The following is a 25511-nucleotide window of genomic DNA, read 5'->3' as shown; positions in this document are numbered from 1 at the left end:
GTTATCGCAAGTTATTTTGTTAGATAAGCTCCAGATTTGACTTCAGTGTTGACTAATCTAATGTATACGCATAAATATAATTTTGCATAGCTTCCTATTTAAAATATGAATTTAATAGAGAGATCTGTGAGATATTTATATATGCTGAGCACTGTATGTAATGCATTTCTTAAATCTCAAATCAAATGTATAATCATTTGTGAAAAGCAGCAAGCTGTCTATTACAGTATGCTGTTGTAAAAGTAGCAGTATTACTCTAGTAAACTACTCTAGTGAATGACAGGAATATGCAAATGTCTCGACACATCATAGGGAAAATTGTGCTTAATTATCATTTGAAAATGCTGCTGTATATCTCTAAATTATATTTAAAATCTGAAAACCATTCCTGATGTAACACATGACAAGGTTTGACAGTGATGCACCTGTTATTTGCTCTATCAGGCAGCCTGTGTGCATTGGAAGTAATAGCTGCAGCATATTCTTGGCCAACGAGTGGCAGCACAGGACCATGGATAGCTCTGCTTTTCCTCCCAGTCACTCCCATCATCCACTGAGATTTTGGTGTGCTATGTCATACGGCCGTTTTTCTTTGTTCCACCGGTTTGGCAGCAGCAAAGCGTACAGTGATTTTCTGGCATTTGCATACCGTCCACCCTGTTGGAAAAAAACACATGCTGCCTCAGAAAGTTGAGAGATTTTTTTTTTCTGATTTGGATATCATTCTCAGGGCTTTGAAGGTGTATAACAGAGTATTCGCACCTCCAACGCACGCTTGTCAGGCACGCTGACCTGCTGTAATTTCCCAGCCAAAATGAACTGGAGCTTCTTGAGAGGATAACTGATCGTTTTCGTCCGACTGAAGCAGATTTCAAAGATCTCTTCTTAGCTAAAAGGCTGAGAAAAAAAATGCTTTCGGTTTGACTTCCAATATGGAGTGTGTGAGTTTTGTGTGTTCATATTTCTACTTCCCCCTGCAGTGCAGTGTTTCCCCCCACACCCATGTCAGGATTTGCTTGGCGTGTGCGATGTACTTTAGCAATGTGTCTTCTGAATCCTCTCTCTCTCTCTCTCTCTCTCTCTCCCTATGAAGGTGGAAGCAGCTCAGGATGCAAGCCCCCCTCCTCTACCCTCTGCCAGCCTGCCGCCTTGGGCTTCTCCCCCGCTGAGCCAACCATGTCGAGCCAGCACAGCCACCCCTCCTTCAGTAACATCCACTCCATGGCCGACCAGCAGCAGGTACCGGAAACGCACTTCCTTGCAATTAAATTACATCATGTACGCCATATGCCCTGCGACATTCACAAACTTATCCTCTTTGTTTCACTGTCTCATCCGATTTGAAAAATTGCCTAATAAATACTTGACGTTACTATTTTTTTGTTGCTATTCCTATACTATTTTTAAAAGTAAATAAATAAATAAAAATAGCCTGATAAATTCATGAGATTAATTTAAAGTACATGTGATTACACATTATATATCAGCCATATGCAAAGCAATGTTCTACATCGGTAGCTACTCATCCTATTTTGTTTAAAGTATTGCCAAGTGATAAATTCATCTGACAGTTATTTGATTTAATAAAGTTATTTTTTACATTTTATTGAAGTATTCAACCTCTCTTATACTAAGCTTTGTGTTCAACGTTTTTCTTTAATCCTCATCATGTTCAGTTATATCAAGTCTTCTTAATAATTTGTTTTAAAACTGTAAATGAAAAGATTTGTTTAAACAAGTTGATAGCAACTAGGCATGGGCAAGTATAAGTTTCAGACGATATGATTAAAATACTACAGTTTTCATGGTGATCTTGTTATTGTGATCACTGCTCTAAAATAAGTTTGTTTTTTCAAATGTCTGAGTAAAAAATAGCAACTTTTTATTTTATAATATTTTTAATATGTTGTAACCGTAAATGTGTCAGGCTAAAAAATGTAAATAAGTCATTGACTTTTGCTCTCTTTATTTGTTTCAAAAACACAGATTTCTTTATAGCATGTAAATAAAAATTCAAGGAAAAAAACTAATGAACGGTAAAAGCGAAAATTTTTGAGGTTTTAAACCTTTGACTTTTCCAAACTGCGATATACCTTGAGACAGTTATCATCCCATGCCTAATTGCAACTGCATCTATTGTTTTTCATGAAGTATGATTTAACTCCTATGCAAAGCTTGTTCCCCAAGTGAATCTTTTCATTAGCTCTAACCATCACTCATTACATTTTGTTTAAAAATGTTACATGCTCTTTAATAAATTAATTGTAGTTGCATTTACTGCAAATTGACTAAGTATATCCTACAATGTCTTCATCATTGTATTTTATGAAAAAATAAAACAAATAAAATTGTTAGAGATTTGTGTAATGTCTTGCACTTGTACTGAAGTTTATTTAACTTGTATACAAAGACTATTAATGTGTTAAGGCTGCACAATATATCGTTTCAGCATCGATATCACAATGTGATCATTGGCAATAGTCACATCTCATCATCTGCAATGTTGAGTTTGTATTATAATTTATCATTTGCATGCGTTTTTTTAATGTCGGTAATCGTATGACTATAAAAGCATTCAGGTATAAGAAATGGTAGCATTTGTGACCTTAACTATGATTAATTTTATTGAATTGTTTTCATCATTCAGTTTCTGTACTCGAATACTGTTAGACTCGGGACATGATAAAACACTATTTTATTTGCATCATTTTCTTGATTGTGTTTATAGATTGTTGAGCGTAAAAATACTCTCAACACATGCAAATACAAAAATGCACTGCAAATAGCACAGACCACAACAAAAGTGCATCAGGGAACCTAAAAAAAGTTTATAGATTGTTTATTAGATTTTTTGGAGATGCAAATAGTAAACATTAATTCATCAATCTCTGACTAAACACATGCATGAAAATACTCACAACACATGCAAATACAGTAGCACACTGCAAAATAGCACAGACAACATTGACAACTTGTTGGGAAACTGCACTGCGGAATCATCCTAATCAATCTAACAGTATAAATTCTTTCCAAATAGAGATATTCAAGTAATCTGGTGAAATCGTAATAATATCACAATATATATCGCAAAATAAAATATATCGCAATGTTAGATATTTTTCAATATAATGCAGCCTTAGTTAAGGTGTAAACAGTCCTGTGAAGGATGTTTTTATGACTTGTCCCTCATTGAATTTTTTTAAACAATGCAGATGCAATCAAATAAATGAATAACACAATTACAGGCTGATTATAAAATGCATTGTATTTGCACATAACCCATGTGCAAAGTATATTTCACAAAATGATAATGTGTTTGGTCTTGTACCGTTCGTTACAATCACCAAAAACAAGCTTTAGTGACTCTTTTGTTTTTAAACTGCAATTAGATAATTCATAACACAATTACATGCTCTGATATGCAATTGTATATACTGTATTTCAAAATAACAGCCCTCAAATGACAGTATATTAAGACCAGTACATCACTACAAAGACAGAAAAACTATATGTATATGCTATATGGCCTATTGTCCAGCAGCTACATTATGCAATAGAGTTTTTATGTCTGTCAGAGGCAGATTTAGTTGTTCACCCAGAACTTGTTCATATATTCTGCAGGGTTTTATTACTGGTCAGTGTATACGTGCACATTGACGTCATAAGCCATTGCATCACTATTGCATGTGGGCTGGAGAATCCCTTGTTACATTTTTTCATGCACTGCTTAAGGCGGATAATAAATAATTAGCTTCTTTATATTGCGACGTTTGATTTGTAATTAATCAAACTACATTTATAAGCACACAGTTCCACAATTATTGTCTTGTTTTATTTATGGTTCTTCCTCTGTTGGTGTGACTCTTCTTGTTTGATTCGCAGGTGCTGTCAGATATGACCATCCTGCAGAGGAGGATTCCCCCAAGTTTTCGAGATCCCGCCAGCGCCCCGCTACGAAAACTCTCAGTCGATCTCATCAAGACATACAAGCACATCAATGAGGTGAGCCATAACTTTTTGTTACATACGAAAGAGCGTTCATGCAAACTCCTTAGAGCAGAAAAGTTCAGCTGTTTCTTTGCTTTTCAGGTGTATTACACGAAAAAGAAACGGCGAGCCCAGCAGGTTCCTCCTGAAGACTCCAGCACCAAAAAAGAGCGCAAGGTGTACAACGACGGCTATGACGACGACAACTACGACTACATTGTGAAGAACGGGGAGAAGTGGCTGGACCGCTACGAGATCGACTCACTTATTGGCAAGGGCTCATTTGGACAGGTTAGTATGAGCGCACATGAGAAGAAAAGGTTTCATGATTTGGTCTTACATGTGTATCTATAATGGGTTAAAATCAAACTGTAAAAACAAACATGTTATTCATTAGGATGTGTAGAAAAGGCTATCAAGTGCTGTCTGTTGATTGCGTTTTTTTCTCACAATACATTGATTGAGGGGTTTTTTTTCATATTGAAGGTTTATTATAACAAATTATGGCAAGTTTAATTTTTTTCTGTGTTTTTTAGCATAAATAAACATAATATTGTTAATAATATTAATTACAATTTTTATTTTTGTTCAAATCAGAGTAAACTTGCAAATTATTATTATCATTTATTTTCATGTTTAAGATGAGGTTAATTATTTTATTAATTCTTTATTCTCTCAGGACTTTATTTTGGTAAAATAGTGACAGGTTTTGTTGAGGGTTTTTTTTTCTGCAGTTTAGTATCTTTTATAGTTTTTTTGTATTAATTTGAGTTAATTAATATTTATTACTTTAAATGTTTAGTCAATTATGTTGTGTTTTTGTCATTTTTAAAAAGTAAAAAAAAAACATATATAATATAGTTATTCATATTAATTTTAAAGTAAACCTGCAAATTTTATATATATATATATATATATATATATATATATATATATATATATATATATATATATATATATATATATATATATATATAGTCAGAATTTTTAGCCCCCCTTTCAATTTTTGTTCTTTTTAAAATATTTCCTGATACTTTACTTTAAAATGTCTGATAATATTTTTTCTTCTGGAGAAAGTCTTATTTGTTTTATTTCGGCTAGAACAAAAGCTGTTTTAAATTTTTAAACACCATTTAAAGATCAATATCATTAGCCCCTCAAGCTGTGTTATTTTTGATAGTCTATAGAACAAATTATCGTTATACAATAACTTGCCTAATTCTACCCTGCCTAGTTAACCTAATTAACCTAGTTAAACCTTTAAATGTCACTTTAAGCTGAACAGCTCTTTTTTTCAACAGAAGTGTCTTGAAAAATATCTAGTCTAATATTATTTACAGTCATCATGGCAAAGATAAATAAATCAGTTATTAGAGATGAGTTATTAAAACTATTATGTTTAGAAATGTGTTGGAAAAATCTGCTCACCGTTAAACAGAGATTGGGGAAAATTGGGTTGTTTTCTGTGCAAGTTGCAGCTGAAAGGGCATTCGCTGTGTAAAACATATGCTGGATAAGTTGGCGTTTTATTCTGCTGTCGTGACCCCTGATTAATAAAGGGACTAAGCTGAAAAAGAAAATGAATGAATGAATGAATTAAGCATATTTTAAAATATTCATAGAATATCTAAAATTTAGAGGAATTAAACAAGGAGTGCTTTGTGTTCTTAGTTCTTATCTTAAATAAATCATCGAACAAACAAGAATGGTTTACAAAGTGGCAGAATAAATGTTAAATGTACAGAATTGTAGCTGCCTTTTGAAACATACAATATATTATGTTGCTGCTTGTCATTCACTGTCATAAAACACCACCATCTTCCCAGGTGTTTGCTAATTAGCTGTTTTTTGTGTAGGTGGTGAAAGCCTATGACCACCACGAGCAGGAGTGGGTGGCCATCAAGATCATCAAGAACAAGAAAGCCTTCCTGAACCAGGCCCAGATCGAGCTGCGGCTTCTTGAGCTCATGAACAAACATGACACTGAGATGAAGTACTACATAGGTAAAAACACACACACACACACACACACACACACACACACACACACACACACACACACACACACACAAGTATACGACAAGCAGCTGTTAATTTACATATAGTCTTGTGTTGCAAAAGCTTTGACCCAATAGCAAGAGAATAAGTCTATAAGACTTACGCCTGATTTATACTTCTGCGTCAGGTGACCGGCGTAATCCACGGCGCATGCAACGCGCGTGGCTGTGCATTTATACCTCTGCGCGCTGTCTCTGTTGGTCTGCATTAACACTTCCGAAACGCTAGTTGGCAGTGAGGTGTAAATGTTCCTCTGTGTCAAGTTTCTTCGCTGTTGTGTTGCTTTTCCTGAACACTTCCGGGATGTACAAGTGGCTCAAACTCGCTCATTTTGAGGCAGGAACCGGCGGACGTGCAACAACTTTAACTATGAGGTAAACACAAAACAAAACTTTCCATCCGGAGCTCCTTCACGGGACTCCACACTTGTAAACAATCGCTCGCGCCATTCGCGCGGCTCTCGGTCCCGCCCAGACTCGTCAGCGATACCAAGCCGACCAATCATAGAGCTTACGCTATGCGTCGTTGCGACGTGTAGTTACATTTTTTGAGAGGTGCACGTCAGTGACAGCGACGGCCACGGCGAAGGGCTATGCGTCAGCGCTGTAGCATACCGCCGGTGTTTGACGCAGAAGTATAAATCAGCCTTTATAAGTTGTACATGATACTGTTTTATAAACAGATCTTATGGGGATGTAGTTTACTTCTGCATAAGTGTCATTTTTTTTAATAGTTTTTTAAGTTACAGTAGACTTGCGACTTGCTAAAATGATATCACTTATCACTAAAATAATTTTAACTTGTGTAATAATTGTTATTAAATACATTGTTTTAGTTGTCTAATAAATTAAGAGTTTAGATGCAAATGCCTCTAAATGCCGTCTAAAACTTTTCTCCTAAAATGAGCACTTTTTTCCAGTCTGTTCAGTTATTTCACTTTAAAGACAATGAGAAGAACTTGTTTGTCACCATGACAGTAAAGTTACAGAGCGTAAACACAGGAGTCTGTGAAAAATGCCAAGTTTAGAAGAAAATATCAAATGATATTTAGAGATTTAGAAGATATAAACTCTTCAGATGTTATTAAATACAAAGTTTTAGTTGTTTAAAGTTATGTAATGTTATAAAATTCATTTAATAACATTTAGTATAAATACATTTTAGTTTATATATATTTTGGTTATGATTTATATAAAAAGAAGCATATTTTAAAACATGCATAGAATGCCTGAAATTAAATTAAAGGAAAATCTTATTCCCGACAATAAGAAAATACTTAGCCCTAAATAGCCTTTTTGTTTATTTGTGTTATGCAAAAGATGGTTGGTTGTGATAATTGCTGAAAGTTTTATGACAATACATTATATTATAACAATATTAACATAAACTGCAGAAAAGTAGAGTTAACGAGTGAAACAGCTCGATTATTTTTAGTGTTTTATTATATATTCAGGGTGTCTGAGGGGTATTAAAAAGTATTAAATGTTGATTAATCAATGAAAAAAGTTAAGGCCCTTAAATGAAGGTATTAAAAAGTCTTAAACAAAATTTGTTTTTACAAGACCTTTTAAAAACGCGATTAAGCATTTTTCAAAATGTTTGACTCCAAAAAAGCATAATAAAATATTTATTTTCCTCCTAATACACAACAAAATGCCTTTCTCAGACACGTCATGGAACATAAAAATGTTTGCAAATAAATAGCATATCAAGTCTTCAAGCAGTTAGTGCTGCAAATGCAATACACATGCAATAATATGAATATAATGGAGTGCTGAGTCTGAATTATAGTTGACCAGGAGTTGCAGAATTGTATTTAATTACTGTATTTATTCTGAAATTATACAATTTATGCACACAAAATAATGTATTGCATAATTCTGTCTTCTTTCTAGTCCAGATATCTACATTTCAAAGCAAAAACAAGATTATTTTGCTTACTCCGCTGGCAGATAATTTAGCTTGTTTTAAGATAAAGCTCTTAATTTTGACTTAATTATCCTGAAGGTGAAAACAAATATTTTTACTTGCTCTTAGAATTTATGTGATATTTTGACAGGAAACGAGATTAAACAAAGTAGGAAAAGCCTTTTATTTGCATTGTGTTTATTTAATTTCTATACCTGAATACTCTTAGGCTCCCCAGAAAACCCTCAAAGTGCTATTTATATAGCAATATTTATTGCAGATAAAAATACTGCAATATCAGATTTTTCCAAAACCAACTAATAACTTTTTTCCAATACACCTTTATTATATTTTTTTTGTTTCAGCTTTACTGTATCTAGCAAAATGATATACAGTAAAATAAATCTGCTCTTCCAGAATCCAGTGTGTCTTCTAAATTCAATACAGACTATAATTGCAGATTTTTTTAAACTTAATGAAGCACTTAATATGTAATATTGTAATAGTTTTTTGAAAACATGTGCTAAAACAGTCTGACACTGTAAAATAGGATTAGTTGACTTTAATAACAGGGTTTCTGCAGGGTCTTAAAAAGTCTTAAATTTAAAAATCAAAATTTTAGGTCTAAAAAGTCTTAAATTCCCTGTTCTAGGTCTTAAATATTTTTGCACAGGTCTTATTTTTCCTATGTCCATGTAACGCTACATTTAATACTCATTTCAATTCTTTGTTGTTGTTGCTTGGTTTTTGTGGTGTTGTAGTACTTTATTTCACTAGTTCAAATGTATTTCTCAGTATTACAACTACAAATGAGACCAACATGCAATAGCCAGTCAGCTTTCTGTTATTTAACTCAGTGTGCACAACAAATATGACGCCATCGCAGAGTTTGTGAAGGTTTGCTTTGGGTGGGTGTGACATAATTTCGGCTGGCGGAGCACACAAAATATTTTGAGACTCAAGCGAACAGTTTTACATGGCGTCCTGTTTTTATTTGAGTTGAATTTGAGTCGCAATAAAGAGATTTTGTCTGAAAAAGATGTATTGTACAGACATCTTTATGATCCGTCCATGTGTGATCAAAGGGAGAACAAGATGAACAATAATTCTTGGCTGGAAATCGCAGCATTGAGTAAGGAAGAACGCTTTGTTAAAGTTCGGGAAAACCTATAGGATAAGTTTGTTAAAGCCAAGAGAGGTCATGGCAAAGTCAATGTGAAGTTAACTTGTTGCTTTCAAGGCAATTGGTTTACTTCCTTTAAGTAACTAATTACTTTTTACATTGAATGAAAAAAGGAAAAAAAAAGAAAAAAAATGTTTTTGCAAAATTTTTGCAAACAATTTATATGGGCGGAATTTAAACAAGCAAATTAAATGTAGTAATGTTCAACTTAATTTCTTTGTTTAAATTCAGCCCGAATAAATAGTTTATAGACACTTACCATAAAAACAATGTTAGTCAATCCAATAAATCGCCTTTGAATCAGTTTCTTCAGTGCATAGTGGATTTGTATGTGAATTCAGATTAACTGTTCCATCCTAAAATTCTGTAATGTATTAGTGATATCTTTAAGTCACTCTGATGAATGTTTTTTTTTCTCCCATTTGTGTCCTCAGTCCACTTAAAGAGGCACTTCATGTTCCGTAACCACCTGTGCCTGGTGTTTGAGCTTCTCTCCTACAACCTGTACGACCTCCTGCGCAACACCAACTTCCGCGGCGTCTCGCTCAACCTGACGCGCAAGTTCGCTCAGCAGCTGTGCACGGCGCTGCTCTTCCTGGCCACACCCGAGCTCAGCATCATCCACTGCGACCTCAAGCCGGAGAACATCCTCCTCTGCAACCCCAAGCGCAGCGCCATCAAGATTGTGGACTTCGGCAGCTCCTGCCAGCTAGGACAGAGGGTGAGCTTGGTCAAGGATTTCTTCACTTCCAGAATAAAACATTTTAACTGCTCCTGGTATTTTTACTCACCCCTTAGTCCTCCAAAAGGAGGAAAACTTGAAGGATTATTCTCAATTTAATAAACTTCATTGGTGCTTCAGTGCAGCCTTTAAGGTCTCATGAAGTGCTTTGAAATGTGCAGTTTTTATTCGATGTTTGACCTAAACTAAAACATGGTTAGGGCGGGATTTAGAGTAGCTCCTCCTTTTTAAAAATAGCCAATAATGTTTAGTTTTATCACAGCTGTGCCAGTGAGAGTGATTGAGCTCAAGCACATCAAATGAGAAGCGTCTTGCAGGAGGCGGGGCATGTCAGATACTAGAGAGCATTTGATTGGTCAAGATTTAATGAGAAACTGAAGTAAAAGTTGACATGAAAAAATGTTGATCCATTTAGGTGGAAGTGACGATGTTTGTGGATGTTTCTATCGGTTTAATATTTTATAAATGTAAATAGTGTCACTGTTTTGGTGCTCACTGGCTAATAGATATCCTTAAACTAACAGACTGAAACTAAATTTCATGAGACCTTGAAAGGGATCGAAGCAATTACAGTTGGGGAATAGTCTTACCCAGCCCAAAGATCTGTAATTTTCCTATAAAAATATTAAATAAATACATATATATATATATATATATATATATATATATATATATATATATATATATATATATATATATATATATATATATATATATATATATATATATATATATATATATATATATATCCCTAGCTCTGGGATACAAGCAACTGTGGTTAAAAACTTGGGATCATATAAAACTGCACAGAAACTGCAGTTTAATTGCAAAAAACAAAACAATTTATTGGCTGATACAGGAGTGAATAAAATATTAGGGATGATGTGGGCATTGCAAGATCAGGCATAGTTATAACTAAAACCCAAAAAGTCAAGGTAACAAACCATTCCAGGAAACCTATTGCAACAAACCATTTCAGTTCAAAAACTAATCCTAACGAGTACTGTGAACTTAATACATTTGAGTAAACGAAGCAACTTGAGCACATTAAAATCCAATAAATGAAGAGAACTCAAACCTACTGAGTACTGTAAAACTCATTAGGTTAAGGCAACTCAAACCGTTCGAGGAAACCGATCGCTACAAACCATTTGAGTTCTAATCTGTAATCTATATGAGCACTGTGAACTTACTCCATCTAAATTGACGTAATGAGGTATTTAATTACCTTCAACACAATAATTTTGAGTTAATTTCACTCATTTCATTTGATAAAGTTAACTGTTGTGTTTTACAGTGTGGTAAACTTGCACTGTCACATGACTAGTGGAGATGTGCTGTGTTGAACGTTTAATGGTAAAGGGGATTTATAATAGAGAAAAAAAAACGCAATGGACTTAGTTGGTGGGATGTGCATTCAGAGCACATTCTAGAGGACTTTCCCACAGCTGAAATGGGTTTTACTGCTTGAGATTCCTAGTGGCATTGCTGCGCCTTTCTAAACTCACAGCTTCTGCTGCCCCCTAATGGACAAAGGTGAAAATGCAGCATGGCTGAGCTCCATTCTAAAGAGATCTCTGTGCCCTAATGATTTCGAAGGGTTTTCCCCTCTAGAATGAGAGCTTTGAGTGGACAAAACTGTTCTTTGTAACACACTTCTGTTAGGAATCAAACATTTCTCAGTTTGATGATACCTTTAAAAACATCAGTGCTCAATATAGTTTTCGATGCCAAAGTGAAATATGGCCACAGCATTACATTAAATTGCAACAATGTTTTTTAAACCTCAGTCATGGATTTTCTCCTGCCCTGCTAAAATTCTAACATTTGCTGCTGCTGCTGCTGCAATAATAATAATAATAATGATAATAAAGGAGAAAAAATTTGTTTTTATTGTTTTAATTCATTAAATATTGCAATAACTGGGCTAATAAAAATTCTAATAAATTTCACAATTCTTAAATCCAATTTCAGAATAAACTGCTTCCCTAACTTAACTACATTTAAAACATTAATAATTGTAATAAATAATCAAATTACAAACAGTTATACAGATAAAAACAACAGAGCGAAATACAGATAAAACTTTTTTTATTTTAAATATTTTAGTGTCTATACATAATGAAATAGTTTTAAGCACTTGAGTTGACACTTGTGCATTGTGTGTTTGTGCATGTCATTCATTCATGATTTCTTCCTCTTTTAGATTTACCAGTACATCCAGAGCCGGTTTTACCGCTCTCCAGAGGTGTTACTGGGCATGCCGTATGACCTGGCTATAGACATGTGGTCTCTGGGCTGTATCCTGGTGGAGATGCATACGGGCGAACCGCTCTTTAGTGGCTCCAATGAGGTACGGTTACACGATGACTATTGTGCAAAGCTTGTGTAAACTTATGCAGGCATACAAACAGGAAAGATGGATTTTTCGAAACTCCCAGGATTGCTGGCATTTATGCATATTTAAAGTATTATTATTATTTCAAGACGCTGATGACAGTTACAGCAGTTACTACTTTAAATGTTTTAAACAGCAGATGCCACATTCCCCGCCCCAACTATTTTTGATTGGTTGGTTATTTTATAACTGACACTGATGTGGTATATATATATAAATCTATTTGATTATCAGTAACTGATTATTAAAATGCTGTGCAAGGCTATAAATCCCCAGATTAGTTTTGCCAAACCTTTTAACAAATTGAAATAGTAAAATAAATGAATATTGGAAGAAAACAAAATAGAAATGTAAATAGAACTTAAGAGTTGAATAGAGGCTAATTTGAATAAAATTTTATTTCAACATAGTAAAATATATAGTATTCAGTAAAGTATATAGTATTTAGTAAAGTATATAGTAAAATATAAAGTGTTCAACATAGTATAATATATATATATATTCTGTTCATCAAGGCAACATTTACTAAATCTAAAAAAAATTAAATATTAAACTGCTTTCTTATTGTATGTAGTTTTAAGTTAAATTATTACTCCAGTCATTAATCATTTTTTACTATTATTAATAATATTAATAATAATAATAATTAATATTAGAGTGATTTCTGAAGGATCATGTGACTGAAGACTGGAGTAATGAAGCTGGAAATCTGTCTTTAAAGTCACTGAAATAAATTATTAAATTAAACGATTAACTACTTTTGAACAGTTATTTTGTAGTGCAGTAAAATTTCACAATTTTACAATTTGTTCTGTATTTTTTATTTAATAAATGCAGTCTTGGTGAGCAGAAGAAGCTTTTTTTAAAAACATTTAAAAATCACACTGACCTCAAACTTTTGACCAGTAGTGTATATATACATGTACACAACAGCAGTCTTAAACATTGTTGTTATATAAATCTATTAATGTAATAGAGTAAATATTAAAATAAACATTACCTAAAACAATTTATAAACTTAAAATAACTATTAAAAATCAAGTTTATATGTAAAATAACAAAATCATAAATAGAATTAAATAAAAGTGCATTAGAAAATAAGTTTAAATAATTTGTTAGTAAATAAATTGTTATCATAGTAAATAAATTATTAAATTATCTAAACTTTATTTTAAAATTAAAACATTTATTTAAAATAATAACAGATGCTTAAATAGCACCGCTCTAAACAAAAGATCTTGAATATAAACGCTTAGTTAACTCTGCAAGGGATTAATGCATTTCAGACTGTAATGCTTCATCAAAATCCAAATTATTCACCCTTTAGTGAATTCTTTAGTGAATTTTTCTCAAATGATGTTTAACAGAGCATGGAATTTTTCACAGTATTTTGTATAATATTTATATCATATATTTTTTCTTCTGTAGAAAATCATATTTGTTTTATTTCAGCTAGAATGAAAGTAGCTTTTAATTTTTAAAAACATTTTAATGTAAATATTATATCAGCCACCTTAAGCAATATTTTTTTGTATTGTCTCTACAGAACAAACTTTCATTATACAATGATTTGCCTAATTACCATAACTTGCCTAGTTAAGCCTTTGAATTGCACTTTAAACTGAATACTAGTGTCTTGAATAAATATCTAGTAAAATATTATGTACTGTCATCATGCCAAAGAAAGTATTCAGGGGTTTCATAATTCAAGAGGGCTAATAAATCTGAGTTCGACTGTTTAAGATGCTAACATGAACATTTCAGCGAAGCTTGTGTGGATCTCTCCCTAACATTGTACTGTACATTTCTCAGGTGGACCAGATGAATAAAATAGTGGAGGTGCTGGGGGTCCCGCCCAACCATATGCTGGATCAGGCCCCTAAAGCACGCAAATACTTCGACAAGCTGTCCGACGGCCTCTGGACCGTCAAGAAGAACAAGGACATTAAGAAGGTACTTTATCCTTCGGCCTCTGTGAGTAAAATTCTGCTTCTACTTAATCTTCACCCTCCTCCCAAAGAACCCCTTTCCTCGCTCACGTCACCCGCTCCACACCTTATCCTCAGGGAGAGGGGAAGAGAGAAACGCTGGGCTAAAATGGAGGAGAGGGTGGTGAAAAACTTGTCGGGGATGAAATTGAAAGAAATATAATGTGCACTAGTGAACCTCCTCCTCTCTCCGCTGACCTGCCTCTGAGGTCCAACAAAACCTTCAACCTACTCCATCTGTTCTCCTCCTTGCCTTCATCACAGCCATTTTCACAGCCATACTCTATCTGTCTCTGAGATGCTAGTTGCTAAGACATGATACACTTCAAAAGGGATAGTTCACGCAAAAAATAAAAATTGTCGGTTTTACTCACCCTTCATTGTTTCAAACGTTTATGAGTTTCTCCTGTTGAACAAAAAGAAGATATTCTGAAGAATGTTGGAAACCTGTGACTTCTGTAGCATTAGTTTTTTCCTACTGTGGAAGTAGATGGTTACAGGTGTTCAGGTTTCTTCCAAATAGCTCATAAAGATTTGGAACCATTCAAGGGTGAGTAAATGGACCTTTTTCACCTTTCCAGGTTTTTCAGTATTGGAAGTCATCATTATTGAGTAAACTTGAAGCACAGTAATGGGAGAATACAACTAATACATTTTTTACAATCCATTTTTGCTGAAATATTTAGCAATGGTGTTATGAAGACTTACAGAAAAAAGAAAGAAAATAGTGTGAGACTGATAACCACAGCCAGAAGAGAGAACAAGGTCAAACTTACATTCACTGTTCATTTCAAATACCTAATTTAAGCGGTAATTTGTTTTTTGTAATTTGATACAAAGATGATATAATGCAGTGGTTCTCAAACTTTTTTCAAGTACCACCTCAGAAAAAAATTGTCTCTCCAAGTACAACCAAAATGAGCAGCATTGAAATACAGTATCCCAGTAAAGCAGCTACAACTCTGCTAAGGTTAAAAACGTGGCAGATTACCTCAGAAATATAGGCTTTATGTCATATATGACATATTATAAACATTATTTTTGATAAATTTTGAAATGTGTTAAGCATGTACATGACATATTTCGTTTCTCAGCGTACCACTAGAAGGAAGCCTGCGTACCACTAGTGGTACACGTACCACAGTTTGAGAACCACTGATATAATGCATATGTAAATACATATAAATGTTCATGTTGTTTTAACTAAATATTAAAAACCTTCCAGGATTTAAAATGTTGATGACATTAAATCATCAGAACAGTCTTGGAAAAAGGATCCATAGTGAGAAAATTTTCATTTTTGGGTGAACTTTCCCTTTAAAGCCTTTTTGGCTTTACCTGCTTTGTAACTGGTTGTGGGCGTTCCCACCTTAAGGTTGCTCAGGTTACATTTATTTATGATATTCACTGATAGCTTATAAGTTTTATTGTCACTGAAAATGAAAATTGTGGAAGGGAAGCACTAAATATAAATGCAAACAGTACATAAAACACTCAATTACAAAGATGAACAATCTGCTCCATTATCCATTTTGGCTCTTTACCTATGGCTAATGGTGGACAGTGTAGGTCTACATCACGGAGAATACAAACAGCTTATTGGTTCTCTCGCATGAAACTCGCTGTTCATTTGCATAAATATATATACAATTGAAGTCAGAATTATTAGCCCCCCCTGTTTTTTTTCCCCAATTTAAGTTTAACGGAAAGCAGATTTTTTTTCAACACATTTCTAAGCATAATAGTTTTAATAACTCATTTCTAATAACTGATTTATTTTATCTTTGCCATGATGACAGTAAATAATATTTGACTAGATATTTTTCAAGACACTTCTATACAGCTTAAAGTGACATTTAAAGGCTTCACTAGGTTAATTAGGGTAACTAGGCAGGTTAGAATAATTAGGCAAGTTATTGTATAACTATGGATTGTTATGTAGACAGTCAGAAAAAAAATAGCTTTAAGGGGCTAATAATTTTGACCTTAAAATGGTGTTTAAAAAATTAAAAAATCCTTTTATTCACGCTGAAATAAAACAAAAAAGACTTTACCCAGAAGAAAAAATATTATCAGACATACTGTGAAAATTTCCTTGCCCTGTTAAACATCATTTGGGAAATATTCAACAAAGAAAAAGAAAATCAAAGGGGGGCTAATAATTCTGACTTCAACTGTATATATGCATAACGTTCTGAGCTAATTAAATCTTTAAATAAAAAAAAATAAGATTTTAATACACCATAAATTACTTAATTCCTTGTTGACAATTCTGATTCTTATAGGCTTTTGTATTTTTGCTCTGAGTGCTCTGGGTTCACCTAACAGCACCAACTGAAGAGGTGGGGATAAAGATAGTAAAGGCCTTATCTGATTGGTCAACTTTGTGTAAACAACCTATGCATGCACTATGCGATAACGATCATTTTTCTATATGTTCCGCAGTTCTAATCACTGTTCAGAATTCTAAAAATAATTTCTGAAGTATCATTTGCCATTGAGGAATAGTGTTATTGAAACAAAAAAATAAGCTAATTAAAATTTAAAATGATTAAAACAGAATATCATTATTATACATTTCTCAACATTTACTGTATTAATGCAGTCTTTAAGAGATTTTTCAAAAAACGTGGACAAAAATCACACTCAGTCCCAATATTTGGACGGCAGTGTTGTATTAAACACAGAATATCAATATGTGTGTACAGAATGGGCAGAGATCGACTTGTTAGCAGCTCTTCGTCCAGTCAGAGACACACATGGGGTCACAGGTTAAGTGTGAGCAGCCAGTAGCTAGAATGACCCTGTTTCCAGCGAAGAGAAGTCACACTGCGTCAAGAATGCAATGGGTCTGTGTGTGTGTGAGTGCAGATTAAGATGCAAAGGTGAAAGCAGGTAGAGGGTAAAAGTCTGGATGAGGTCCTAATACACTTTGTTTTACAGGATTAATGTCTGCCACTTAATGCCAACTCATCCAGAGACTCACCTCAAACGACCCAGCACACTTTTTGTGCTTGAGTGCGGACTCTGGGGAAAACATTTGAGAGCTTTCAGAAATGATGTTGTACACCAAAGTCTTTATTTAAGTATTTATGGACCAAGATGCCGTGTATAATAGTCAGGGTCAAAAGGTCTCTTCTGTGTGTAAAACAGGGCTCAACAATAAGGTTTTTTTTTCGGCTAAAACAATATTTTAGCAGCATATTTATGAATCAAAATCTTTATATCTATTAGTAAAAAGTAAAGTTTATGCTTTTATTTGGCAGTAAACTAAAGCCTAAAGTCAATAAATCTCATTGTTGAACCCTGTAGAACACCAGCAGGTCTCATTCAACACTCATTTATCCCTCAAAACCACAAACATATTTCACTTTCAGCCCCTCTTCACTGGCATTCATTTATGATTCCTTAAACGGATTAGTTTTGAATGTTGAAAGTCAACATGAAATCGAAATTATCTTTCCATAACAAATGTATGCTCAGTCAATCATGTTTCATAAATTTTAGCCCATTGTTGTATAATTGAAATTGAAAGTCTCTAACACAGAAATTCAATGCTAGTTATTGTTACTGTAAATTAACTTGCATTCACATTGGGCTCTACTTTGGCTTGTAACAGCCATGAAAAGTAGCAAAGATCAGATAAAAAAAAAATCGTTCCTTTTTCCTGTACAACTATGTTTCAAGTGTTGTACATTGCATTTCACGTTGACTTTCTAGTAATGATGTAATATATAGTAGGGATGCTCTGATCAATCAGCCAGGGATCAGTATCGGCCGATAATCCCATTTAATGACTCAATGGGTACTTACTTCTTGATCTGGTCAATCTCATGAACCGATTGCAAGTGTTTGTTTGAGTTTACAAGCAGAGGAAGATGCACATGCAAACCCGGGTTATACATAAGCCAGCAACAACATGTGAGGAGGTAAATGATAGCAGCTAAAATACTTTCAGATGAGGTGCAACCTCTGTTTATACAGTTTATTGGTGCGACTCGCGCAAGTGATGGTCTCTTTATCGCAACCATTGTGTATCCAGTGTTTCGACCTCTATCTCGTGTCTCATCAAATCATATGACCTCTTTTAGAACCTTTGAGTCTCTCGCATATTCATACCTGCTCTGTGACGGGAGAAAATTAGTTAAAATACCCCACAAATCATCGTGATGAGGGTTAATAATGTCCATTTAAGTCTCATATTTAGAGTGAAAATGTGCTTTATGCATTATGCAGCTTAAAGCATCAGAAGGGGTACTCAATATCAGTCGATCACCATGACATGGAATTTATACTCATATCGGCTGCAAAAATCCTGATCGGAGCATCCCTAATATATAGTAATATCAGTAGATTTATTTATATGTTTAACTCATGAAATCGGTCATTACAGTATAGTAGTGACTTGGAGTTCATTAAGCTTTTGTCCTTTTAAAGGGATAGTTCACCCAAATTTACTCAACCTCAAGCCTTTCCAAATCTTTGTTGTTCTTTCCTCTGTTGAACACAAGAAGATATTTTGAAAAATGTTGGAAACCCTTAGTTATTAACTACAGATATCAGTGGCAACCAGTTTCCAACATTCTTCAAAATAGGTTTGGCAAAAGTAAGTAAGTGTTGAGTGTTTTGGTAAACTATCCCTTTAAATGTTTCCAAATAAATGAGGATTTTTGAACCGAGTTGCATTAAATTGCAAGTTTGTTCCTCATTATTTCCCCATCCTCTGTGTTGATTGGTCACTCCAGGAATATAAACCACCGGCCACGCGACGATTGCATGAGATCCTGGGGGTGGAGACGGGAGGTCCGGGTGGGAGGCGAGCTGGAGAACAGGGTCACGCACCCTGCGACTACCTGAAGTTCAAGGACCTGATCCTGCGTATGCTGGACTATGATCCCAAGACGCGCATCACGCCCTTTTACGCGCTGCAGCACAACTTCTTTAAGAAGACGACAGACGAGGGCACCAACACCAGCAGCTCCACCTCCACCAGCCCTGCCATGGACCACAGCCACTCCACCTCCACCACGAGCTCTGTCTCCAGCTCTGGTAAGTGCATGTACTACTACGGAAACTAATACAGACACCGCAACTTTCATAATATGCCATCAAACACTGCAACTTGTAAAACGCAAGGGATCCAGATCATATTATCAGGGTTTATTTTGCAGTAGCACCTGGGTGCATGTACATTACACTTACCTGCAACATAAGTAAATATTTAGACAGAAAATACAGATTTTTGAACACCAAAAGAAAAGTACCTGAAATGAAAGGTAAATGCTATAGCATGCAGTTTTGAGACTATACGGATGAAGTTTGAGACGATTTTGAGACATTTTTTTCTATGGAATTTGAACAAGAAATATGAATATAAAATATATGGATTTTTTTTGTGCATAAAGTAACAGAAATGTGCCATGATTTCAGACATGTTTATATAGATTTTTAGACGACACTGTAACAATGTTTTAACTTTAGAGGAGTTTAGAAATATAGTTTTGGTGGAATAACCCTGATTATCATTCAGTTATCTATCTACCTGTCATAAGGAGCAAAAAAAGCTGTTAAACGTTATCAGACCTTCACAGAGCAAATGTTCATATTTTACTCAAAACTACACCTAATAAATCCAATAAGGCCAGAGAAACATTAAAGTGACAGACATTTTTAAGTGGTCTCTTAATGTTCCATAACTGTATTATGGATGATCCAGAGTTGTTTCACTGATTGCACATTAATAATGATGGTCACATAAAATATTTATTTGAGGAGAAACTGTTTTAGATACTTGTGTATTATATTATTACTCATTACACTGAGATATGAGCTTAGGACAAACTGTTGGTAGTAGTAAGTCTCCCAGCTTTATTGTACAGTAAATGCTAAAAATAATGGAAAGTTGCATGCTTTTGCTATTTCTTAATTAAACAAAACGTGTATCATGACCACCATTTAAACTGGTTACTTTGTACTACTAAAACATTTTTTTTTTTGTCTTTCCTCCCAACCCAGGTGGATCTAGCGGTTCTTCCAATGACAACCGAAATTACCGGTACAGCAACCGGTACTACAACAGCGCAGTCACTCACACAGACTATGAGATGCAGAGCCCACAAGTAAGTGATCATTCTCTTGCAACACATAGCTCCTTTATTAGAGTCTGTTTTGTTTATGGTTTTATTTCAACAACTGTATTCAATCCAAAAGTCTTAAATTGACTTCTTCTACAATAACACTTGACTAACACATTTTACCAATATTAGTATTGAATATTGAATTTTATTAAAGTGAGTTTTTAATGTATATATTAAGTCTGTCCCCCAGACCCTGAATCCAACGCAAAATCAACAAAAACGTATTATTTATTATTAAATTCTTAATTAAACGCAAAATAATCACAAATTATGTAAATAATCTCAAAACACATACAATTTTAAACCGTATAATCAAATTATATTAATTTCAGTTTGCATTTAATTGTTTTACATGACTTATAGACGTTCTAAGGACATTCATTGGTGCTTTACATGTATAGCTCTGTATGATCTACGTAAAATCGATAAATGTTTTCGTTGAATTCTTTACCTGTCGTTGACGATAGAAAACAATTCCCTGCCATTGACGAGTTTTACAGAAATTTGTGTATTTTGAATTTGGTTTGAGGTGTATAACATAGAGGAAGCCTTAACGCATGTCTTGAGTGAAGTACCTGATGTCAGATGCTCCGGGGAGAAAAATCTGAGAGAAGCTAATATCGTGGATAAAAAGAAAAGATTTATACAACCTTGCTTTGGCTTAATCCCTACCATTTTTGGTCTGTTTTAGATTTTGTCTTGACAAGAGACCATATATATAAAGTTTGTTGTATTTATATATATATATATATATATATATATATATATATATATATATATATATTTTTTTTTTTTTTTTATAATCGTAAAATTGTCCGCAAATTTTCGGGAATTACCACTACAAAATAATTTTTATCGCAAAAAAACTCTTGAAAAACTAGTGGGTCTGTTAAGTGAAATGTTATGTACAGTAAGGACTTTTCATGGTGCTACATATGCTGGGATATGAATTACAAAGGTGCTTGATTTTAAATCAAGGGTGGTTATAAAAAGTTCCCATGAAAGTGTGGGAACCCTGGAACTAAAATAAAATAACGATTAGCAAAACTAAATGACGGTTTTCAGAACTATTCAGCACAAATCTTGTCTTGTGTCACTCCAGGCTCCGTCTCAGCAGCAGCTGCGCATCTGGCCAGGAGGGGACAGCAGCATGGGTCAGCTGTCCAACAGCGGCAGCGACTCCTCCTACCCGCAGCTGCTGTTGCACAAGCCGGCGGCCACGCAGCACTCGCGCCACTTCCTGGGCAACATCGGGGGCATGATGGAGCCGCACCACCCTCACCCCATCTACGGCAGCCACCACAGCAACGGCAGACAGCTACGACAGCAGCAGCAGCAGCAGAACCAGCCGCAGGGCCAGGCCTCGCAGGGCCAGCAGGGCACGGCGCTGATGCCCGTCTCCTCCCCGCAGATGCAGGACAGCATCGAGCTCAGCCTCACCCACCACCACCACCTGGGTCAGTCTTCCATCATGCAGCCGCCCCCGTCGAGCTTGGACTCCAGTCAGTACGGCTCCTCCAACCTCCACCTGGGCCTCTCTGCCTTTCGGACTAGGACAGTCATGGCCCCCCAGCAGCCCCCTTCCGCTTCCCAGCAACAGTTGCCCCAGGCCCCGGCCTCCCAGGACAGCATGGTCGCTGCCTCCGGTTTGGGATACATCCCTCCGTGCTACGCCGGCAGCAACAACAATAACAACCCGCCGCAGGGAAGCGTGGGAGTGGGGGCGATGCTCACCGGGGGGCCTCCGCCCAGAGGAGTGGGTGGAGCAGGGGGGCGGCCGGACTCTGAGGAGTCCTCCATGATGGCAGTGTGCGGCAGCGGGAGTGGGAGCGGTCAGAGTGCAGCCAACTCTTGATAAATCTTGAACAAATTCCAAAAGCCATACGAAAATTTTAACGACAACATTACAGTGACAAAAAGCGCCACACACACACACGACACATAGTAAACATATGACACGTACATATATACACACACAGACACACACAGACGCGCGGCCACACATGACAGAGAAAAACTTGTGAAATATCAGACAGGTTTTGTTTTGTTTGGTTCGTTGTTTTGGTTTTGCATGGGGAGAAGGTCAAGGGAGGGATTTGAGACTCTTTTTATGGTTATGTTTGTTTTTCTTTGACGGAAAGGGCGGAGCTGTGTGGGCGGAAGGTTTCAGAATGTTTCTTTTAATCATTCTTATGTTTGATTTTTATGTGATTACAGGTTTGCAGCGAGAGATTTTTATTTGGCGTTTTGTTTATGGATTGAGGAGAGTTTTGGGTTGAAAAAAAAATTGAATGTTTTTGTCGAGAGGACAGCAGCGGGAGAGAGAGAGAGAGTACCTAATGCTTTTTTAAGAAATATTTTTGGTTTGTTTTTGTTGTTTTTTTTCCTGAGGATTTTGCCGTAATTGTACATTTTTAATTTATTAAGAATCACTACGTGAGGAGAGAGAAATGGGTTTAGAAAGAGAGCTAAATTGAGAGGTGGGTATTATTTTGGATTTGTTTATTTATTCATGTTTTATTTATACAGTTGTTGTTTTTTTTTCTTCTTCTTTTTTGGTCAGAAAGATACTTATGCATAGAAAACAACAAACAAACTGGGTTTGAGTTTTTCCTTTTCTTTCTTGGCTTCGTTTTGGTCGCTTTTTTTCTAGCCGAGCGTAACACATGCACACCCACGAGACATACACTCACACATTTTTGTTACTTTTTTTTAATGTTTCCAGTCTTTATCTCGCTTGACACACTGGCTTATATATCTCAAACTATGAAACAAATCCTTACGAATGAAATAAAGCAAATGACAGAAACTGTTTTTAGTCGAGAAACACCAACTAACAACTAGAGGAGGAGGCTGAACCATGAGCCGCTTTCACGAGGAGAGGGGGAACGTAACTCGACTTCACATAAAGGAGGAAGTGATACAGGAAAGTCTTGAAAAACATCAAAACATTTTGCCAGAAGGAAAACCAAAATGCTTCCCTGTTGTTCGTTTTAAGAAAAAAAAATAGTCTGCCTTCTTCTTCACCATCTCACTAGACTCTCTCACCCCTCTCTTATGCTTTGGTTTCTTTCTCTCCTTCTTCTTTGTTTTGGACAGAATACTATGAAAGCGTTAACACATTTGTATTAACTCTGGATATGCTAAGCCAAATCTTGCTGTAGCTCTCTCTCTCTCTCTCTTTCTCTCTCTCACTTTATTTTCTTATCTCATGTTTGTGTTGTAAGGAAGAGTCCGGGGCGAGATTTAGCAGGAGGGCGCAATACTTCAGTACGAAGGGACACTGTCACGCCCTCCTGACTGCAGCCCCTCCCGCTCTGACTTCATTTCCCCGCCTCTCATTTTGCTTTCTGTCCCGTCTTTATTCTCCCCCTCCTCCCCTTCCTCCTACACAACACTCTGTGAGTGCTGTTTGCCATCAAGTCAAAAAAAGTGAACTACTTCTCTCTCGGCTGCTATCTCCACTCTCAACCATGTTCGGATTGCTGCTAAAGAAAACAGACAGATAAATAAATAAATAAATGAAATAAATAAATAAATAAAAATGAGAACTTTTTAACCCTCCTGCTTCAGAAAAATGAAAAATAAACCACTGCATCTCATGTATTTATTACTATTTAACAAAGAAAAAAGAAGAAAAATCTGTTTTCTGCTGTTTTTTTGTTCGCTTTCTTTCTTGGTACAGGTTAAAGCTTGACATTTATATTATGTAACGGATACATGGTATTAATTAAACAAGTGCCTCGATTTATTGGTCAGCCACTGGACGGGATTGAACAGAAGAGGATTGTAGGAGTTTGATCAAGGTTTATTATATGTATAGCTAAAACTCGAGCCTCATGCAACTGTGTAGACAAACAAAACCCAACACAATTCAGACGTCATGTGAGAACTTCATATTGGACGCAAGCCTCATTCAGTATGACTGACCAATACCATATATAAATATATATACATATATATTTAATTAACTGATGACATCCTCATCCATTGTAATCTGTGTACATAGCATCCATGCATCATCCAGTCATCGTTAAAGCAATGTTAGGGTGAAATGTCATTTTTCAAGGGTTCCTTCCAGGCATCAGGAAACTGCAAACTACCTTGCTCTGCTCAGATCAGTGATGATGACTGCTGTCCTTTTTGTTCTAAATAACCAGTTTTAAACACAACAATCTTGTAATTGGCCTCACTGGCTTCTTTACTTTGTCATTTCTTTCAACGTCATCCTTCATGAGAACATGCTGTCTGAAGTATTATGATATCATCAGTTTTTTGGTTTCTCTATTAAAGAGAGAGTTGCCTCTGTAGGTCCTCTAATCTTGTTATGTTTAGGCCGTGGTATACATGTCACACGCACCATGCACTGTCAACAACAGCAACTAAAGTGTCTGAGCATTGATAAACAATGGAAATGCAGATGTTTCCAAGCTGCTTGTAACACAAATACTGATCTTTGTTTTGTGTGTGTGTCTAGATTAGGGTAGCCCCTAAGTGTCTTGCAGATTTTAGCTCCAACTTGCCTTGTGTTTCTAGAAAGCTTGGTAAGAGCTTGATTATCAAGCCCAGATCTGTCTATTTGGAGCTGGAACTAAACTTTCCAGAACACCTGCCCTCCAGGACTGAGTTTGGGTACCGCTGGTCTAGATCAGGGGTGCCCAGACTATGTACTGGAGAGCCAGTGTCCAGCAGAGTTTAGCTCCAACTTCCTTTACCACACCTGCCTGGACGTTTCTATTACACCTGATGAGCTTAATTAGCTGGTTCGGGTTTGTTTATTTGGGGTTTGAACTAAAATATGCAAGACACTGGCCCTCCAGGACCGAGTTTGAACTGCCCCTAGTCTAGATCAATGGTCTCAAACTCAATTCCTGGAGGGCCGCAGCTCTGCATAGTTTAGCTCCAACTTCCTTTAACACACCTGCTTGAATGTTTCTAATTTACCTGGAAAGAGCTTGATTAGCTGGTTCAGGTGTGTTTAATTGGGGTTGAAACTAAAATGTGCAGGACACCGGCCCTCCAGGACAGAGTCTCAAACTCAATTCATGGAGGGCTGCTGTTCTGCATAGTTTAGCTCCAACCACCTCTAACTCACACCTGCTTAATAGTC

At 35.6% G+C, this 25511-nt stretch overlaps 1 protein-coding gene across 5 annotated transcripts in view; it reads left to right on the top strand.

Moving 5' to 3' along the window:
• The window catches only part of dyrk1b (dual-specificity tyrosine-(Y)-phosphorylation regulated kinase 1B), an 80934-nt gene extending 56974 nt beyond the window's left edge, over window positions 1-23960 (top strand). For 2 of the 5 annotated variants that reach the window (XM_087285814.1, XM_087285812.1), the window contains exons 2-11: window positions 1094-1239; window positions 3883-4002; window positions 4090-4278; window positions 5844-5991; window positions 9571-9857; window positions 12085-12231; window positions 14089-14229; window positions 19010-19313; window positions 20280-20383; window positions 21504-23960. In XM_087285814.1, the coding sequence (XP_087141940.1) occupies window positions 1177-1239; window positions 3883-4002; window positions 4090-4278; window positions 5844-5991; window positions 9571-9857; window positions 12085-12231; window positions 14089-14229; window positions 19010-19313; window positions 20280-20383; window positions 21504-22256 (2256 nt within the window). In that variant the 5' untranslated portion in view covers window positions 1094-1176 and the 3' untranslated portion in view covers window positions 22257-23960. 5 annotated transcript variants of the gene reach the window in all.
• Window positions 23961-25511: the final 1551 nt, after the last annotated feature.

This window comes from Danio rerio, chromosome 16, assembly GCF_052040795.2.
Source record: "Danio rerio strain M-AB ecotype USA chromosome 16, GRCz13ab, whole genome shotgun sequence".
Classification (NCBI taxonomy): domain Eukaryota; kingdom Metazoa; phylum Chordata; class Actinopteri; order Cypriniformes; family Danionidae; genus Danio; species Danio rerio.
The sequence above is the reverse complement of the archived record's forward strand: the minus strand, read 5'-3'. Positions and strand labels throughout refer to the sequence as shown.